This window comes from Cololabis saira, chromosome 11, assembly GCF_033807715.1.
Source record: "Cololabis saira isolate AMF1-May2022 chromosome 11, fColSai1.1, whole genome shotgun sequence".
NCBI classification, from domain to species: Eukaryota; Metazoa; Chordata; class Actinopteri; order Beloniformes; family Belonidae; genus Cololabis; species Cololabis saira.
In genome coordinates this window covers 32,422,156-32,437,131 of record NC_084597.1, presented here as the reverse complement: position 1 = coordinate 32,437,131, position 14,976 = coordinate 32,422,156, and the positions used below count along the sequence as shown (strand labels likewise).

The 14,976-nt window shown below is 38.4% G+C and overlaps 2 protein-coding genes across 8 annotated transcripts in view; both read left to right on the top strand.

Annotated features, from left to right (window-relative positions):
- The window catches only part of LOC133455376 (PALM2-AKAP2 fusion protein), a 113,830-nt gene extending 110,343 nt beyond the window's left edge, over positions 1-3,487 (top strand). For 6 of the 7 annotated variants that reach the window (XM_061734372.1, XM_061734371.1, XM_061734370.1 and 3 more), the window contains one exon: positions 452-3,487. In XM_061734372.1, coding sequence (XP_061590356.1) covers positions 452-613 — 162 coding nt within the window. In that variant the 3' untranslated portion in view covers positions 614-3,487. The remainder of the gene's footprint in view (positions 1-451) is intronic. The other variant, XR_009783497.1, reaches the window with a different exon arrangement.
- A 2,344-nt stretch (positions 3,488-5,831) lies between these two features.
- Positions 5,832-14,976, top strand: LOC133454723 (solute carrier family 46 member 2). Its single transcript, XM_061733448.1, has 7 exons — positions 5,832-6,340; positions 10,376-10,546; positions 10,727-10,942; positions 11,186-11,357; positions 12,520-12,603; positions 14,303-14,459; positions 14,605-14,976. Exons 1-7 carry the CDS (start codon positions 5,879-5,881, stop codon positions 14,723-14,725), a joined length of 1,383 nt encoding a protein of 460 aa, XP_061589432.1. The 5' UTR covers positions 5,832-5,878; the 3' UTR covers positions 14,726-14,976.

The following is a 14,976-nucleotide window of genomic DNA, read 5'->3' as shown; positions in this document are numbered from 1 at the left end:
GATCCCCAAAAAGCCCCTCATTGTGTGTGTGTGTGTGTGTGTGTGTGTGTGTGTGTGTGTGTGTGTGTGTGTGTGTGTGTGTGTGTGTGTGTGTGTGTGTGTGTGTGTGTGTGTGTGTGTGTGTTTGAGAGGTGCTCAGTGTTTGAGCATGAAACTTTCCCTGATAGGGAGAAGAATTGCGTGTTGCCATTGTTGAATACTGTGGGTGCGCTTTTCTGTGCTAGTTTATTGGACTGGGGTTATTTAAAGTGATTTGCAGTAAAGGATTTAGTGTAGGAAGCATTAGCGACACGCTCCCTCAGTGTTTAACAAATACTGCATGTAATATTAGAGGCTCTGTGTTTATTTTTGTTACTCCTACATCCCTCAAGCTGGGTAAACGCATGCATTCTGCACCCATGGTGTTGTTTGGATTGAACTTGTATCTGATTTGATCTCTTGTATTTGTCAGGTTCTGGAGGCCACTCGAGTGACCAGGAGGAAAAGCAACATGGCACTGAAGTGGGAGGCGGGTATCTATGCCAATGAGGACGGAAAGGAAAAAGGAGAAGAAGAAGAGGAGGAGGAGGAGGAAGAGGAAGAAGAAGAAGAAGAAGAGGAGGAGGAGGAGTGAACAGCTCCCCCTCAGGAGACGATTTAGTGGCTTAGTGGAAAGCAGGAGGAAGAGGAGGAGGAAGAGACTGAAGAAAATAATGAAAGCAGGAGGAAACAGGACAGGGAGTTTAACAGTATTTATTTTACTAACAGTATCCAGATAATCATGTGAGGTTCATCGATGGGAGGCATTAAGTTGGTGTTTCGGGACCTGTGAATTGAAGGTGTAAAAGTATGTTGAGTGACTCAGCATGGGAGAGATTTTTGAAGTATCGAGGTGCATTTTGAGGCACAAGAGTCAGTGATTGAAGAGACACTTTGGAAGTTTTTTGTGGTGGTTTGAGGACGATGTCCAAGAGTTAAACATAAGATGTTTCTACTAGATGGAAAACACGAAATGACTTTGGTGAGTTGCTCATCGATCTACGGTTTTATTCTGGAAACATGGACTTGATGCAGGTTTTGACTGTGTGATGAAAATGTTTGTGCACCAACAGGAAGACACGACACAGAAGCAGGTGTCAGGAGGTGGATTTAAAAAGAAAAATCTCTCAGAAGAAAAAGTTGTGAATGAAAGATACACTAACATTCTCACCATATCTGACATTTCTGGAACATTTTGAGCTTTGATGATGCTGCAGAACCACTGCAATGTTTTTGAGGAACTAAACCAAAAGGCACCATGAATCACGACTTTCAGAGTCTGTTCTGCATCCTTTTGTGTCATAATACATGACACTGCAGATATAACACAAGGATAGCATGTTGGTGTGAGCCTTTGCATTGTTTTCAAGCGTCTGTAATAAATCTGAAGTGCCGACTTGACAGTCAGCTTCATTCAGTGGTTAAACGCTCACCAGGAAATCTGCAAAACCTTGCCTTGGACCATGAATAGTTGTCCGTGTGAAATATGTATTTGTTCCTCTCCTATCCTGTATCAATACAATTTCAGTAGACCTTAGACAAAATAAGCAACTACATTAGATAGAACGTTTGTCTATAATCACTATTCTTTAGTGACTTTTTGATGGAAGTATTCAAGGAAGACAAAAAGTAAGCCTGTGTGTGTATTAATTAAAGGGCTGGATCAGGGGTTTTATACTCTGAAAATCACTTATTTGACTTTTGTTGGCTACGTGGCTTTATGGACCTGTGCTTTCTGATGTAAGCAGCTGTTTTATGTATTATACTGAGGTAGGACTGTGTATTTGATGTATGAACACGTGCCGTGTATCAACTCTATACTTTGCAAGTTGAGGATAAACTTTGATGAAAAGTATTGAAAAAGCTTTTTATAAAAAATTGTTATACCAAATCAGAATGTTGTTATTTAGAGAAACCAGTTAGCCTAAGCTCTTAAGTCTATTTAAGAAAATAGTGACAGTGTGCATGGATTTACTTTACACTCCTTTCCGTACCTAAACCAAGCACACGACAGCAGGAACTGACTATCGCTTATTAAGAGGCTCCAACTGAATCCTGCACATCTTGTACGTCCGTTTTTAATGCTGTGTATTGTAAGTTATGATTTTTGCCAGATGATGATTGTTTAAAGAAAATAGATTCTTGAAAACGTTGTGACACCAGCCTCACAGACTGTGACGATGCTGCGGTGTAGAGAACAAGAAGACGTTCATCCCACGTGCCCAGAGGAACGTTTTTGACTGAGATCAGAAGTAGAAATGTGTTGAAATGGCTCTGCAAACTATTTCTGAACCACTTTAGAGGAAAAGTAGCTCAATGTATACGCTCTTTGTTCAGTTGTGCATCGATGCCGTTGAAATTATTTTCTCAGAACGTTTGGAGCACAGAGAGAAACCAGTCCCCTGAAAACCAAAGGTCGCAACTCGGTGATGAGTCGTGTCCAAGTGTCCTTCAGCAAGGCACTTACATCTGTGCTCACAAAACCTACTGAATAAAACCCTCATCTTAATGCCTGAAATGTTACTACACACCGAGGTAAGTTTGCACAAAAACACAGAGAACTGCAGTACTACTAACCCTTAACTATAGTGGCTCTTATATTTGTAGACGAGTCCAAGACCAGCTGCTCTTGTTCATTTTCTGACTTGACTGTATTGTAATGCGTTCTCTGAAGAAAACAAAGTGCCACTAACACCATCAAAAGCGAAAATCAAGAAGTCAAGCATCTGTGATGTGTTCGCTAAAACCTTGTTGTAATTGTTTTAGTTATTTAAAAGAGAAGCATTCCTTTTCAGGAGATGTTTATGTGGTGCAACAGTAGGTGTTACCACAACAGAGGACTGACAGAAATGCAAAATGGGAGGACAACCAGGTTTCCCTCTGGACTTAGAGGACATGATTTTTGCTGCCACACAATTTTAAAAACATTTGCTGCACTCATCTTTGCATTTTCCTCACATTTTCCAAAACTTCACCAGACTTATTTATGACTCACTATATTACTGTGGTTGGTGCAGCACATTTTAGATCATCCTTCCCTCAATCATGCTTCAAAGGACACGAAGAAGTCATGAATCATGAATTTTATAACCTTTTCCAAATGGTAACAATGACATCATGCACACAGAGGAGTTGCTGCATTGTGTGATTTATTATTATTATTATTATTAATATTATGCTTTTGATGCTTGAATTCGTTGTGCAAAGATGATTGTATTTATCATTTTAAATGCTGATGGCTTTTTTCCACCCTGCAGAGGCTCCAAAGCTTCATTGTGGGACTCACACCGTCTGTGTGTGTGTTGAAGCAATCTGATCATATAAAGTATATGATATAACCTCTGTTCCTATGTTAACCACTTGTATGCTCATACTCTGCTTTGTTATTTTATCGCATATGTAAGGCTCACAGTTATACTCCTGCAATACATATTATTAATATTTTCTCATTAAAAGCAAAACGTGTCAATTTGGGGTATCTGAGTGGTTTGTTTATTTCCATTTTTAAACCATTATAAGTGCTGGTTTTGTATTGTATAATTATGACTTATTAAAGTCATGTAAAGAAGTAAGTAGCTCCTCTTTTAATCTGTAAATCACCATCCCCTTTTTTCATTTTTGTCAAAATATAAAATCATCTGATCACAGTCGGTCTTCATTCTAGGGGCAAATACAACCCCTGTAAACAGCATTTCACACTTTAGTAGGGCCCTCAAAAAAGAAAGATAATAGGCAATTCAAAGTAGCTCCAAGTTCAGTTCCAGCCAGGTGCTACTTAGCTTTTGATTGATCATCAGCTGGTGTGCAGATGTTTAAGCAATTTGCTTGTCTGTTTTTTTTTCTATTCATGTGTGTCTTAACACAATGCTAGGAGGGAGAGCCATTGTTGCTGCACATAAGTCTGGATGGGTTATAAAACTATTTTTGAGAAATGTTAAGATTCTTCATACTTCAAGACAGTTCCCAGTCGGAAGATGGACATCCCAGCAAATGTACCTAAAAGTCAGGCTAAATCAGAGAAACAGAGAGAGCAAAAACACTACATCTCAAACCCCACACACCTTACTGAGCAAATTAAAAGTGAAAGTATTTGACGGCTCTATTAGAAGGCTGAACAAGGATTCAGTGGTTGTGTATGACTGTGTGTTTGATTCAACACCCTCAGTCACATGAGTGGCGCCTTTCACTTTTTCCGGCCATGAGAAATGATCATAAATACTGAAACTTTCTTGACATCAGAAAAAACATTGCAGTCATCTTACTCTAGTATTTAACTCTGAAACAAACAAATGATTATACTCTAACTCATGTCCACATGTTCATGTGCAGGTTCATGTTGTTGGTGAAGTATTTGTAAGCGGTGAGCACACAGTTGTAAAAGTACCTTGCAGTTCATGTGGTGACAACCTTGCAGTATGACTGGATTTTACCAACAACGCAACCACTTATAACAACACAGAGAACTTCTGAGAATAAAAACAATTAAATAATTAATAAATAATTAATTCCCAGCAATAACTGAAGAACAGGAGGTGATCATGTGTATCATTTTTTAAATTTTACAAACAAGTGCCAAGTCTTTTAGCTAAAATATAATGAAATAAAAGTAAAATTATTAGTTATTAGTTGTTAGTAGTAACTAACAACAAGTAATTACTAGTAAGATGTCATTTTCTAAATAAAGGTTTTTGCATACAGTGAATCATAGGCCTGTGTTGAAAAAAATCGATTTCCCAATTCTAAATCGATTCTCATATTAATTCCTAAAAATCGATTCATATGTCTAAAGATCGATTTTTTTTTCCTTTTATTTATTTATGTTTTTTTTTTCATCATTACATTACAACTTTTGGTTATTTTTTTGTTTATCCCCAAAAAAGGAATGTTTTGTTGGACACAAGAATAACTGGTGCCATGTTTTTGCTTTTAAATATTTTTTTAAGGTATGAAAACATTAAAGTGTTAGGTTATAATTGCATAAATTGTCTATATTTCATTACTTTATATACTGTCTTGAGGTTACATTTGCAAAAAATGCTAAAAACCAAATGCTCAAAAATTAAAAACCAAAATAGACCGAAAATGGTACAAATAAAAACGGAATGTGGGAAAAAATAAAAGCGATTTCTTTTGTCCTCTGTTTGCTGCCCTGGATCTGTTTGATAATTCTGCCCCATGATGTTTCTGAAAGCAGTTCTATCAGCATTCTGGGAGCTGATTGGTCCTTACAGCATCATTAGCTGCCAATACTTGCAGTTTAATCTCAATATAATACTAGTAGTAATATTTTGCATAACTACAGTCATATAATTGATGCAACAGCTCAAAAAACAGTTTTAATAACACTAACCCAAATCAATATCGGAATTGGATCGAATCAAATCTTGATAATCGATTCTGAATCTTAAGAATCGGAATCGAATCGATTCTTGACATTTGAATCGATCCCCAGCCCTAGTGAATCATAACAATCTAAAAATAAGACATTTGTTGTATTTTGTAAAATACAATAAATATCAATTAGAAAACCAAATCAATATATTAAAGAATATCCCCAAAGTGTTAAGGTACCAGTCACGTGCTCACAATAAAATGCGCATAATTATGAGGGTTTTCTTGAAAGGAAGTAAAGTATTTGCCTTGCAGATATGCAAACCGTGCATCATAGGATGATGGAGGGGGCCGCTTCCTCAAAACCAAAACACTGACACGCCACCAGCTCACAAGGAAGTGAGTGTAGCCTGCTCCCTCCCCGCCTCCCTGCCCATTTATATCCGATGCACGAACGCCCAGTTATTTATTTACGGATGCAAACTCCTTCTCCACGTCTCCACGCTGCTGGGGAGCGGGACAGTGAAGCATGTTGCTCCGGGCCGCCCTGGCGGCGCTGCGGCGGGTGGAGCCGGTCATCGTGCTGGAGCAGCTGGGCAGCACCTTCTTCGACACGGCCCTGCAGATGGTGGTGAGAGACCGCTGTGCCAACGCCACGGACCCGGGCCGGTCCAGGGAGGACAGCCAGCAGAAAGCCATGACGGACTTCTTCATGACCTACAACCTCATCCTCCGCCTGACCCCCATCCTGCCGTCGCTGCTGCTGGCCAGACTCAGCGACCGCGGCTGGAGGAGAGCCCCCGTGGTGTCGTCCCTGTGCGGGTACCTGCTGTCCAGGCTCGGCCTGCTGCTCGTGGTCGTGTTCAGCCTCCCGCTGCAGCTCATGCTGGGGGCCGCCGCTCTGTTCGGCCTCAGCGGCGGATACAGCGCCTTCTGGTCCGGGGTGATGACCCTGGTGGCGCTGCGCTCCTCGGCCGGGGACCGAGCCAAGGTGGGTGCTCCTGCAGGAATTATGATTAAAATACATGCTTCATATCATCATCATTATCATACACTTTATTGGTGCAGACTTCAAGGTCCATTAAAAAACATACAGACACATAAAAACACTAAGAGAACATAAACAGAGATGGGTAGAGTAGCCAAAAATTGTACTCAAGTAAAAGTACTTTTACTTCAGAATAATATGACTCAAGTAGAAGTAAAAAGTAGTCATCCAAATAATTACTTGAGTAAAAGTAAAAAAGTACTTGGTGAAAAAACTACTCAAGTACTGAGTAACTGTTGAGTAATGTCTGATTTATTAACACAACAATTCAAACAGAAAAAAGTACAAAATAATCATCTTCAGGCAAATTAAATCAATAAAATAAATTAAAATTAATCAAAAAATAGCTTATATTTAAATAATCTAAAGTAAATTCAAGTACATTAATAAATAATAAAATAAATAAAACAGAACAAAAAAATAAATTAAGTAGCACAAAATTTCAAGCCTTTGTACTTTTCTTTTTTAACCAGGCAGAACTAGAACAAGCCCATGAACTCATATAAACTCTGTGTGTGTTTGAGTCTGTGTAAATGTGACAAAACATGCAAAAACAAACATTTTTCCCAAAGAATCACTCAGTGATGTCATGAGATTGATGCGTACGTGGATAAAAGGGATAAAAGAAAAGTAACGGCTCAATGTAGCCTAATGTAGCGGAGTAAGAGGAACAGTTTCTTCTTCACAAATCTACTCAAGTAAAATTAAAAAGTATAGTGATTCAAAACTACTCCTAAAAGTACAACATTTCCCAAAACTTACTCAAGTAAATGTAACAGAGTAAATGTAACTTGTTACTACCCACCTCTGAACATAAATACATAAAAACAACAGCTACAACAAGAGACACTCATACCAGTGTCTCCAGAGGATAAGAAAATAAATGTAGGATTTATAGTCCTGAAACCCGGTGTATGTGTAGAGAACAAAGAATGCAAAGATAAATTATAAATATATATATATACTGTAGATATATATATATATATATATATATATATATATATACATATATATATATATATATATATATATATATATATATATATATATATATATATATATATATATATATATATATATATAGAAGATAACCAGGCAGAACTAGAACTAGAAATATAGAAGATAAAGACGATAAATATATGTGACATATTTAAAAAAAATATTATTATTATAAAGTATTTTATATTAAAAATGCACATATATATATGCCTTAGGTTCTTATCAGCAGGTATTAACCATTAATATGTGTGCAGACAAAGTAGAAAAAAATAAATAAATAAATATATAAAATAGGCAAGGCAAGCTAAGTTTATTTGTAGCTATAGCACAATTCAACACAAGGCAATTCACAAGTGCTTTACATCAACATTAAAAGCAGCAAGACATAATTAAACAGTAAATAACAAAAAAAAAGAAATAAAATGATAAGAAAATAGGTAAAATAATAAAAAGCCAAGCTGTTAAAAAGTAAGGGCAGTAGAGTACAGCAGGTACACATCTCATTCTTACAATGGCAAGAATTACGTTTCTATACGGTCAAAACGTACCGGGTCAAATACAGCATTAAAAAAGTAATCTGTGTCGATTTGTGCGGTGAATCAAACCAATTTGACAATTCTACGTCACTATGCCTGCATTCAGGGCTTATCCATCACCAATGTAACTTCGTGCGGTTTTCAAAATCATAAGTATTTAATTTAAGAGTACGCTTCAGTAAACAGTAATGTTTTTAGGCCTGATATAAAGGAGCTGACAGTTGCAGCAGACCTCAGGTCTACAGGAAGTTTGTTCCACCGGTGAGGAGCAGAATAACTGAACGCTGCTTCACCTTGCTTGGTTCTGGTTCTGGAACCACAACAAACCAGATCCAGATGAACCTCAGGGGTCTGGGAGCTTCATAGGAACTAACAGATCAACCATGTATTTAGGTCCAAGACCATTGAGGTCTTTGTAGACCAGCAGTAAGATTTTAAACTCTATCCTTTCACTCACTGGAAGCCAGTGTAGTGATTTCATGACCGGTGTAATGTGGTCCAGTTTTCTGGTGTTTGTAAGGACTCTGGCGGCAGCGTTCTGGATCAGCTGCAAATACAAATACTATATGCAAATATGAACTACCCTAATTCATTGACAAATACATAAAATAATTGATATTGAAATAAGTGATATAGATCGACATATCAACCTTTGTTTTTAGTCTCAGTACAAATAGAAATGCCACAGAGAACAGGTCAAAGCTGAGGCAGAGCGGCTATGGAGCTGCTGGCAAGTATTTACAACAGGACCTCCTTTTTCACTCGTATCACGGGCCACATCACAAATGAACGAGGCTCATATCGGTCAGTGGAGATTGGCTCATTTTTGAAGTCACCTCTAGTAGTCAGTTGAGGAACTGTAATTTGTCTTACTTCCTCATTCTCTTCAATCCAAAAAGTGAAACCTTTGTGCTCGGTTGGGAGAGGAAGTGTTTTTTTCCTTTATTGAACTCAGATTAAGAGGTACATAGATATAAACAAATTGCAATAGAAATTACAAAAAGAGCAACTTGCATGAACAAAAAATAATACTACCGTATAATTACTCTTATCACTGGAATTATAAGAAGAATGGGCACATACAAAATACTGTTTGACTTTATTCAAAAAGAAATGAATCTGTCTGTTGTAAAATATACACTTAAAGATACAGAATTAGGCAAACAAGAGGAAAGATGAGAAACTCACAAGTATTCATGTTTGGCTGGTCTGAAAGAAGCCAAAGAAAACATGTTTCTAGTGAAATCAAACATTTGGAGGTTAAGGAGGGGAGGGTGTTTCTGTGGTGTCGGTGATGTGGGAAATTGATGCTTAACAGATGCAATATACGTGTGCTTACTGTAATAAATGATAAGTACAGTATATTCCCAGCAGTAAATCCACCACATGGAGCCGGGTGCTTCATCATTGTTGACTTATCAACTAATCAATCAGAGCAGAGCAACACTTTCTGGAAGTGGAGCTCTATGGAAAAAGTTGCAGTTCCTTGAATTACCACGAGCTAGTTCCAAAAGCGAGCCAATCACCAATTACCTTCATGTTAAAAAGGGCTGAACTTCCCAAACATAGTGAATATTTTTAAGGCGTGGTTATAAAAAGGGTTTTAGTCTTCATAAATAGATTTCACATCCATGTAAACTGTATGAGGAATACATTTTTATGTACCTCATCTGACGAAAGTCTTTTTTTTTTTTAAGAAAAAAAGGGGCCCCATATGAGATTGTCCATGCTGGCCCCAATGTGAATCACTCACTATGGTTATGCTGAATGGCCACGGGCCCAAAATGGGAGTCAGTTCTTAATGCGACCCCGTGTTTCAACCCATTTCCACCCCAGATGGGCCACACATACAAATGTTAATATAGCTGCCTAATTGAACCCGATTATCAGAAAAAAATACTAGTACTAGTAAATGTTGTATTTATTTATGTGAATTTTTTAGGAATGTCTTGTCTATCTGTTGTGCCTGCGCACTTTATATGTTTCACCGAGGGAAGTGGGAAACGTCCTCTCCATTCCTTGTATGTCTTGACATGTGAAGAATTGACAATAAAGCTACTTTGACTTTGACTTTGAAAATGTATATATATATATATATATATATATATATATATATATATATATATATATATATATATATATATATATATATATATATATATATATATACTGTATGTATGTGTATATATATATAATATATATATATATATATATATATATATATATATATATATATATATATATATATATATATATATGTATATGTATATATATATATATATATATATATATATATATATATATATATATATATATATATATATATATATATATATATAGTGTAATCTGATTTGATTTCAGATTTAGAATCTGGTTTCCTTACAATACGTTGGTATATCAGGTGTACTTTCTGAAGAAGTAACAGGTGCTGATGTCCCTGCAGGCGATGATGAGGGTGGAGCTGCTGTACGGGTTGGCAGGTCTGGTGGGCAGCCTGGTGTCGGGTCATCTGTTCCAGCTGTACACCGCCAGTCTGGGACACGGCACCATTCTCCTCATCGTGGGCACGCTGCTGAACCTGCTTTGCCTCATACTCGCTATTGTCCTGCTTCAGGTCAGTGTGACATTACATAGCAATTTGTTCTTTTTACAGAGAAAACTTAACAGTCTTTTGTTTTAAAAACAACAAGATACATATCTTACTGTGATACTGAGTTACACCTCAGCTGTATTACTAGAGACTAGTATTGTGCAGGGCATGATGCAGATGTGTGCATGCCAATCCCAATTACAGGTGAAACATGTGAGCAGCGAGGAGCCAGAGGAGAAGAGCCTCCTTCCTCCCACCTCCTCTAACGCTACTGCTGTCGAGGCTTCTGTCAGCACAAACCTGGTGAACATAGTTCTGCTTTTTGTGGCTGCGTTCCTGTACGACTTCGCCGTGGGTGGAGCTATAGGAATGCTAGGCCCCTTCACGCTGAAAGCGCCGCTCAGCTGGAGTCCAACACAAGTAACCTTTTCCTGTCTTTTTATGCATGTATTGAGATGTTGTAGTTATGATTTCAATCATTTGAAGATAGAATAGATGTTTGCTTTTTTTAATTAATTATTTTAAATATGGTTTTTTTTCCACATTTAATGTTACTTTTTCTTTCCTTCCTCCTATGTTTTACTTCATCTGCCTGCTGTCTTCTGTTTTCCGCCTCTCCTTGCATCATTTCATCCATCTCTTTTGGTTCTCGTCCCGTCACAGGTGGGTTATGGGAATGCAGCGGGCTGCATGATTTTCCTCACCAGTTACATTGGGGTCATTTTGTTCCGTCGATGCATCAGCGACGAAGCCATGATCCTCATTGGTATGCTGTCATTCGCCTCGGGCATCTATTTGATGGCCTTCGCAACAACAACATATATCTTCTACATCGGTAAGAAAAAAAAATGATAATATCATTTCAAGGATTTACATCCCACGACCAAGTAACTTGGTCATGGGATGTAAGATCAGGTTGTGGATCGAATGCAGAACATACATTAATCAAAACTGGCAAACACACAAAGCAGAAATTAACAAGGGTGAAAATTACACCCTTTCCTGGAAGAGATGATGCTTGTTGCTTATCACATCCTCTCGTCTATATCTGCAGTTTTATTGCCTGATCATAAAATTATTGATAAGACATGAACAAATATTTTAACAAAAGATGATAATGAAAAATCAATCAAATGGCTGCTTCACCTTATAAAGTAACTATGAAACCTGTGAAATAAATCTATGTTTGTATTTTTAAGAATGTCCCATGTGTCGATTGTGTTAAAAAAAAGAAGTCACTAGGATATTTAAAAATATAAAAAAAAAAAAGAAGTGACTGATGACTCCAAAGTGAATCACTGTGTTGAGCAGACAGCAGTGTCACGGTGCTGCTGTCAGGCAGTCAGAGCAGAAAAACACCCTCATTCATTCATCTTCAATTTCTCAGAGAAACAACCATAACCAAACAAAAGAACATCATTTTAGGAGTTTAACTTAGTGAAAACAAGATATATATCAGCTTCACGTCATCTTGAAATTAAAACTGACATGGAGGTTATCAGCACAAATTATAAAAAAAATTGAGGAAACACAATGAGGAAGTAGGGGCAACCAAAACCATAAGTCAGGTGCTTCCCCGTGCTAATAAGAGGGAAATGCAGAATTGATGCTCTGAACAGAACATACAGTATAGCCAATTCTTCTTCTTAGATTATTATCATGAAAAAACTTTACATCAATAGTAATTATGAGAACTTAATGAGAAACTAATTTCTTCACTAATTCAAATGTCACATGAAATTCCTGCAGTTTAATGATGTATCGATGACGTAAAGTCACTAGAAATTCAACTCAATTCACTTTCATGCATTATTCAATTCATTCCACTTGAGTCCAAAATTAAAATTTCATTGCCACGTCACATAAACTCCTCGCCACTGTTGCACTGCTGCATGAGGCAACAATGGAGAGGAAAAAACTGCTTAACAGGACTTTTTATGGTTGAAAATTGTATAAAAAAAAAAAGAATGATATATTATATTAACATTTGTCTGCAGCTCGGATACTCAACCTGTTTGCACTGATCCCGCTGCCCACGATCAGGTCTCTGCTCTCACAGCAGGTCCAACCATCCTCATGTGGTAAGTGCCATACCTGTGTTTATGTGTCAAAACAGTAACAAAATATTTACTTTAATTTGCCCGTGAAAGTGAAAAATATATTCTATTATATATTGAATAGGTCTTATATCATTTTACATGAGGATTAAAGGAGCCGTCTGTAAGAAATGTCCAAAACTGGTACTGCAGTCACTTTCAAAATATTGTTGAGCGGCGTGTACCCTCCCCCTCCTCCCCCCGACCAGAGGTTGCCAGGTAGGCTGCAGAATGCAGCAGGAACGTAGGCTGCCATGGTTGCGATAATTAGAGCCGAGCTGGCAACCCGGATGCCGAAACAATACTGACTTGGTGATTGGGAGATAGGTGGAGGGTGGAGCTTCAGAAACAATACTGACTTGGTGATTGGGAGAAAGGTGGAGGGTGGAGCTTCAGAAACAATACTGACTTGGTGATTGGGAGATAGGTGGAGGGTGGAGCTTCAGAAACAATACTGACTTGGTGATTGGGAGATAGGTGGAGGGTGGAGCTTCAGAAACAATACTGACTTGGTGATTGGGAGATAGGTGGAGGGTGGAGCTTCAGAAACAATACTGACTTGGTGATTGGGAGATAGGTGGAGGGTGGAGCTTCAGAAACAATACTGACTTGGTGATTGGGAGATAGGTGGAGGGTGGAGCTTCAGAAACAATACTGACTTGGTGATTGGGAGATAGGTGGAGGGTGGAGCTTCAGAAACAATACTGACTTGGTGATTGGGAGATAGGTGGAGGGTGGAGCTTCAGAAACAATACTGACTTGGTGATTGGGAGATAAGTGGAGGGTGGAGCTTCAGAAACAATACTGACTTGGGGATTGGGAGATAGGTGGAGGGTGGAGCTTCAGGCCAAAACAAAAAATGACAACATAAACATCAGTTGAGGGCTGCAACTCCTCTTTTTAAACTGGAATATCCTGGCTTGAGTGCTGTTGTCAGTGACATAAGTATTTGAAATGAACATGATTTTTAAATGTCTGTTGACATATCGGGGTCATTTTATGATTCGTTTTATTATTGCTCTTACATAAGGCTCCTTTAACAGGCTGTGGCTTCTAAAATCCAGATGTGGCAATTAAAAGTTTGAGGCAAATCCCTCAACAAGGACTGCTTATCCAGTCGAAGCCTAGACAAAAGCATGCAGTTAAAAGTCTGTAGATTGTTAGTTTGTATTGGAAGAGTTATCTGCACTGAAGCTGGAAGCCAAATTAAATTTTTGAGCATGATGCAGAGCATGTGTGTTTGAACCAATGCCTCACCATGCGGTTTCAGTTGCTTATTGATTTAGAGAAAAATCTCAGTTTGCTGAGATTTTATCAGCCTTTTAGCTGTGTTGTTTTTGGAGTGTGCACTAAGCTTCCAGCAGATTTATGACAGCAGTCATAAAGGAGTGGTCATGCAGGAAACCTGCACGTAATGCCCGTAAGGCCGGTTCATACCAGAGCGGTGACGTATCGTCAGGATCCTGCTCCGCCACAAACCACAGCAGCTTTTTTCATCACTGCATGATGCACACACGAACTGGGTTAAAGGATTGTTAGTGGAGTTAATCAATCTTAGAACCGTCTACAAACTAGCGAGTGTAATTTTAACCCTAATTGTACATCAAAAATGGATATGCAGTTGCCTCAGGATAGGAGTGTTAGTCTAGTTTCCCCTCTTACATTCCTCTCTGCTCTTCATCAGGTACTGCTCTCACTCTCCTGCAGTTGACTCTGAAGTTCGCTGGTCTGGCGTACATCCCTGCTTTCACTAAGCTCTATCAGAACACCCTGGACTGGTTCCCAGGCTTCATTTTCCTGCTTTCCAGCATCTTCACAGTGCTTGGAATGATACCCATCAGGTACTCTGAGCAGATTCATTTTCAGGATTAAGTAGATGATTCACCTCTGAGTCTTAAACTGGACCTGAACTGAGTTGGCAAACATCTCTAATAATGTGTGGCTTGTTATGCCTTCTCAAGACTATTTCTTCTCTGTTTTCTCTAGTATTTTAGGATGGAGATCAGCTGGGGGAAAGTGCCACGTGAGGACTCAAGGAGGGAAGCAGCCACGTTGTCATTTGGAGGAAGTTCCTGCTGGTACTAGTCAGACGGGAACTGAGACTTGAGGTGCTGAAAAAGTCAACACTGCCTTTAAAGTTCCGTCCTCTGTTGTTGGGGCAGAGTAATGTTTGATGTTTATATGAATGTTTTCATCGTTAAATACAACTGTAATGCACTGGAAGGAGGCCAGCGAGGATGGGTGACATGGGGGTTTCTGTGAAAATATTGAACTATTGACAGAGGCAAGCAGATGTCTGAGGGATTTCATCAGCCGCTCCAATTTGTTTCAGGTTCAGCAAAAAACACTCATTTGATG